The following is a 5,929-nucleotide window of genomic DNA, read 5'->3' on the forward strand; positions in this document are numbered from 1 at the left end:
ACACACACACACACACACACACACACACACACACACACACACTCACGCACGCACACACACACACACGCACACACTCACGCACGCCATGGGAACGTCTTGTGTAAGGGGCGTGTCCTGTGGAAACGGTGCAGATAGAACGCTCAGCAAACCCGGCCCGCCAGGCGCACACCCCCAGGAGCCGTGGCGCCTTGGAGGGGACTGGCCTCCAGCCCACAGTGAGCGTGGTCTCCGGCTCGGGAGGCCACGTGGCCACATGGGGTGCGGGACACGGACACGGGCTCCATGCCCGGCTCAGGGACCCCATTCCTGATGCCAGCCTGAGCCCCCTCTTTTCCAGGGCTGAGTCTGGAGTGGGCGCCGGCCCGGACCTGGTCCACATGGAGGTCCATGACCCCGCAGGAGGTAAGCCAGGCCGGGCCCGGACAGGTCCTGGAGCCGCTCTCCTCGAAATCCTGCTGAGGGAGGGAACCGGAAGCCGGGCGCTCCATTCCGGTGGGAAGTCTGTTCCTCACCCAGTCCCACCCCAGGCTCGCTGAGGTCTGCGGGGGCTCCACTGGCTCCCCCTCCGTGGGGTGGGGCTCCATGCTGGGGACTCCGGTGAACAGAGACCCCTGGCCCTGGCCGTGGGGGCAGCAGACACAATCAGCCATCTTGCAGGTGCAGCCAGGGGGCAGCAGGGAGGGGAGGAGAGGGCAGGGCCCCCCTGCCTGCAGTCCCTGCTCTGGCCACACTCCTCTGGGGACACCGGGCACCGCATCTCCTCCTGCTGTTTTCTCTGGGAGCGGAGCCCTCGGCAGGCGTGCACTGACATGGGCGCTGACATGTGCGAGCAGCAGTTCCCTGCGCAGGGCGAGCTCCGTGGAGGTGGTCAGGGCCGGCAGCTCCCAGCCCGCCTGTGCCACCACGGGAGCCTGGACTAGCGACCTCACCGCCCTGCACCTCAGTCTCTCCAACTGTGAAGTGGGTCAGTGCACCCTGGTGCTCAGCCCGGGTCGTGAGGGCGCTCCGGAAGGAAGCTGTGCAGGTCCTGTCCTCTCCCAAACCCTCAGCTCTTCCCTGGACCTGGGACTGTCGGTCCTCTGCTTCCCCCAGAGCAGCAGCTGCTGCTGGGCCAGGAGAGCCACGTGGCCACGCCCCTTCTTGGCTCCAGGGGCAAACTCCATCCTGGCTGGAGGAGGTGCGGTGCCGGTGTCCCCAGGGGAGTGTGGCCAGAGCAGGGACTGCAGGCAGGCGGGGCCTCCTCACTCTTCCCCTCCCTGCTGCCACCTGCAAGATGGCTGATTGTGTCTGTGGCCCCACAGGCAGGGGCAGGACTGGAGATGGGCCACGGTGGCTGTTACAGCACAGACGTGGGCAGGTGCCGTAAACCAGGGCTTTATTCCCGCCGTACAGCCCCTCGGCGCCGTGATAGTGGCGTTCATCTGTCTTGTTGGCACCTGGCCTGGAACACAGGCCTCACCACCGCGAGAGAGTCAATGAATGAGAGAGAGTGAGTGAGTGAGAGAGTGAGTGAGCGAGTGAATGAGTGAGTGAGTGAGTGAGAGAGTGAGGGAGTGAGTGAGTGAGAGAGTGAGTGAGCGAGTGAATGAGTGAGTGAGTGAGTGAGAGAGTGAGGGAGTGAGTGAGTGAGAGAGTGAGTGAGCGAGTGAATGAGTGAGTGAGTGAGTGAGAGAGTGAGGGAGTGAGTGAGTGAGAGAGTGAGTGAGCGAGTGAATGAGTGAGTGAGTGAGTGAGAGAGTGAGGGAGTGAGTGAGTGAGAGAGTGAGTGAGCGAGTGAATGAGTGAGTGAGTGAGTGAGAGAGTGAGGGAGTGAGTGAGTGAGAGAGTGAGTGAGCGAGTGAATGAGTGAGTGAGTGAGTGAGAGAGTGAGGGAGTGAGTGAGTGAGAGAGTGAGTGAGCGAGTGAATGAGTGAGTGAGTGAGTGAGAGAGTGAGGGAGTGAGTGAGTGAGAGAGTGAGTGAGCGAGTGAATGAGTGAGTGAGTGAGTGAGAGAGTGAGGGAGTGAGTGAGTGAGAGAGTGAGTGAGCGAGTGAATGAGTGAGTGAGTGAGTGAGAGAGTGAGGGAGTGAGTGAGTGAGAGAGTGAGTGAGCGAGTGAATGAGTGAGTGAGTGAGTGAGAGAGTGAGGGAGTGAGTGAGTGAGAGAGTGATTGAGAGAGTGAGTGAGTGAGAGAATGGGTGAGTAAATGAGTGAGTGATTGAGAGAGTGATTGAGGGAGTGAGTGAGTGAGTGGGTGAGTAAATGAGTGAGTAATTGAGAGAGAGAGTGAGTGAGAGAGTGATTGAGAGAGTGAGTGAGTGAGAGAATGGGTGAGTAAATGAGTGAGTGATTGAGAGAGTGAATGAGTGAGTGAGTGAGTAAGTGAGTAAATGAGTGAGTGAGTTAACAGGTAAGTGAATGAATGAGTGAGCGAGTGACTTCCCACCTTTAGGCCTGACCTAGGACGATCTCCACCATGTGTCCAGCCAGGCAGGCCCTGGGCAGCACACCCACTGTTGGCCGCAGGGAGTGACGAGGCTGCTTCCAGGGGAAGTGGTGGGTTCGGGAGGCAGTGGCAGTGGCAGTGGCACAGGGCGGCTGACCGTGTGCCTGACGTGCCACTGAGTCACTGCCCAACACTCCCCGAGGTGAGCGTTCAGACCCACTTAGTGGAGGAGCTGGCGCTGAGGCTGCCCCGCCAGGGAAGGGTTAACGGGTCCTCCAGTCCCGCCTGGGTCCCGCGGCGCTCTCCCCAGGCCAGGCCCCCGGCCCTGGGCAGGAGGTGCCCAAGGTGCCAGGATGCCGGCAGCCTTGCTGGGCCCCACTTTTGTTCCTGTGACTGAATCCCACCCCCGTCCCACAAGCTGGAGGGAGGAGCCCCCCACAGCACATGGCTCCAACCCCTCCTACAACTCCGGGGAGCCCCAACCCCGGGAAAACGGCCTGGAACAAAAGACCGCGCTGCCCGGCCAGTGCACGCTCAGCGTTACTCCCTGTGGATTCAGCAAAGGGGCGAGAGCTGCCCAGTCAGGCAGACAGACAGGCAGGCCCACCCCATTTAGGCAGGCGGGGCCCCTGGAGGGGGAGGGGTCCGTGCCAGGGTCGGCACTGTGTGTGCCCATTGTGGCCTGGTGCCATCCCTCCCGTGGGTGACTGCACGGGCCCAGGGCGGCCGGGTTGATGGGCACATGTGGACCTCCTGCCCAGCCAGTGTGGGTCAGTCTGAGGACCTCCCGCCAGGTGGTCCCGGGCCCGTGGTGTGCGGGCATGGAGGGCAGGAGTGGAGGGGCAGGGGCCGCGCGACTCAGCTGGCGGGCCACGTGGTCACTGCCACCAGTGGGCTCTGTCGCTCTGAAAGCAGCCACAAGCGACACAGGCGTGGCCTTGCCTTAGGAAAAGTGGTGGCAAAAGATGTCTGTGCTTTAGACTCGCACCCAACCTCTCCCTCGGCCTCCGTCTTCTCACCTGTAAGAGGGGCCATCGGCAGCTTCCTGAGGGATAAAGAGCTCATGGCCCAGAGGGCCCCCCCCCACACACACACACAGCAGCGGCTGTGGCCACAGGGCAAGTCCCTTAAAATGCCAACTCACCAACAAAACCGCAGGCAGACGGAGCCAGGACGGCCCAGCCTTCAGTGCGTCTGGGCGACTCGATAGATTTCAGCTGCCCGACGGCTCTCCTCCGCAGGCATCCGGTTCGTCACCGCCCACGTCCGCAACTGCTCCAGCCGGACGCTGAGCTCGCTGTTCGCAGGCCCCATAGACCACCGGTCCCTGCTCCTGCAGGACGAGTACATCTTCTTTAAGGTGCTGGCACTGCGGGCTCCCGGGAGCGGCGTCAGGGGACGGGGGTACCAGGGGAAATGCAGTCACTGGGCAGGAGGCAGTTTGATGTTCAAGTGCTACTGAGTCAGTTTCCCTGTGGCTGTGGCTGTGCCCATTCCTGGGCCGGGGTGCTGGCCTTTCCTGGATACCTCAGTCCACCTTGTTCCATACTCAGATGCAGGGCAACGAGGTGTTGATAGAGGAGGAAAGAGATTAGTTCTCACTGAAGGAGGTGGAGGAAGACTTCTCAGAGGAGGGGTGTTTGGGTATGGGGCTTTGAAGGATGAATAGGAGTTTGTTTATTTCAGGCAGAGCAGGTACAAGCAAAGTAAAAGGGCATATTTTCGTGTGCTGAATGCAAAGTGTTGTTTTTGATTCATGAGGATATGGATGGAAAGGGAACCTAACCCCTCAAAAACGTGCTTCTCTTTCCTGTTAGGCAACCTCAAGCAACCAGACCAAATACTACGTGTCTTACCGTCATAACGAGTTTGCCCTAATGAAGCTGCCGAAGTACGCGTTGCCGAAGGTGAGAGGCTTCCTCGCCCCCACCTCCCTCCCCCGTCACCCCCATGGCCACCACCTGAGCCTGCACTCACCGTGGGCACAGGACCCTTGCATGGATGTTTGGTGATCCGGATGGACAAGGCACTGTGGCTACGCTTCCTGCAGCTCCTCTCCCTCCCGCCCTCCGCGCCAGCCTCCCAGGGCCCAGCTTCATCCTGTCTCAGGGCCTCTGCCTTGCTCTTCCCTCTGCCAGCCAGTCTCTCCCCAGAACTCCTCCCATGCGAAGTTTCAGGAGAAACGTCACTTACCAGCGAGCCTCCAGGCTGGTCTAGGCCTCCCTCGCCTCCTCGCAGCCCACCTTCTCTTTCCTGACACCAGGGAGCAGGGACCTCTTGTGCCGGCCTCCCGCTTCCAGCTGGAGTTTGGGCACAGCTTCTGTCTTATCAGCCTCTGCTTTCCAACTGCCTAGTATGGTGCCTGGCACATAGTAGGGGCTCAGTGAATGCTACTTCCTTCCCCGTGCCTGGACAGACACCAATGGGGGAGCCGGGGGCTGCCCAGGCCCTGCTCCCAGCCAAACTGAGGACTGAACTCCACCGCCAACCCTGCGGACATGTTACTCCCGTCTGACAAGGGAGGTGATTGATGTCCAGAGAGGCCGAGTATCCTGCCTGGGGTCACACAGCCAGTGAGAAACCAAAGCGGGGCTCAGTCCCAAGTCTGGGTGGGTCTCCTGCTGCCTCTCCCTCCAGAGGCCGCCGCAGGGCCCCTTCGCAGCTCTCCACTCCACGTGCATCACTTAGAGGCAAAGGTGCTTGCAGCCCTGCCTCCTGCACATGCTCACTGGGCAAGTGCACGCCGGGAACTGATGCTGCCAGCGCTGTGACTCAGACCCCCCAGGGTCCCGCTGTAGTGGCGTCTCCAGAGAGGAAACAGGCAGGAAACCAAGTTGCAGGCAGATGAATAAAATAATTGCAAGCCATGATTTGTGTTGTGAAGGGAACGAGAGGCAGAGATAGAGTGATGGAGGGTCCCTGAGGGGGATATTTCATCTGAAGCCCAAAGGAGGAGGGGGGTGGGCTGTTCAGGTGGCAGGCAGAGCATGTGCAAAGGCCCTGGGGCAGGAGAGAGCCTGGCTGGAGGACAGAGTGTGGTGGTGAGAGGAGACGGGCTCTGGGTCCTACCAGCCTCGGGCGGTGGATTGCTGTGAAGTTCGAAGACATGAGTTCCTCAGCAGCCGCCTGAGTCAGAAATGGGAAAAGTAACGGTTTCACTTAGGGCAACCGCCTTGGCGTTCCTGGGGGTGAGTGTTGGGGAGGAGCAGGTGAGGGGACTTTTCAGCTTTGAGCAGCTTTCCTCCAGCCTGGGGGCTGCAGCATTGGGGTCCTGTGTCCTGGGCCCTCTGTCCTGGTGTCGGGTTAGGTGGACAACAGATCCCTTCCTGCCCCCCAGGCACTGGGACCTGGACCCCGGGCTGCTGCCCGTCTCCTGCAGGGACCGATGGGCACACAGCCTGCCTGGGCGGGAGCAGGAGGCCTCACGGCACCACCCCTGTGCTGCCTCTCCCCGCTGCAGCCCAGTGTGGAGGGTCAGGCTGGCACCCCCTTTTAAGGTGGGAA

The 5,929-nt window shown here is 60.9% G+C and overlaps 1 protein-coding gene across 1 annotated transcript in view; it reads left to right on the forward strand.

Annotated features, from left to right (window-relative positions):
* Window positions 1-5,929, forward strand: part of SORCS2 (sortilin-related VPS10 domain containing receptor 2) — a gene marked incomplete at its 5' end in the record, with an annotated part of 307,756 nt that overhangs the window by 267,249 nt on the left and 34,578 nt on the right. Inside the window, 3 exons of the mRNA XM_014533443.1 lie at window positions 338-402; window positions 3,667-3,785; window positions 4,243-4,332. Of these exons, the coding sequence (XP_014388929.1) occupies window positions 338-402; window positions 3,667-3,785; window positions 4,243-4,332 (274 nt within the window). The remainder of the gene's footprint in view (window positions 1-337; window positions 403-3,666; window positions 3,786-4,242; window positions 4,333-5,929) is intronic.

This window comes from Myotis brandtii, unplaced genomic scaffold, assembly GCF_000412655.1.
Source record: "Myotis brandtii unplaced genomic scaffold, ASM41265v1 scaffold986, whole genome shotgun sequence".
In the NCBI taxonomy this organism is placed as follows: Eukaryota; Metazoa; Chordata; class Mammalia; order Chiroptera; family Vespertilionidae; genus Myotis; species Myotis brandtii.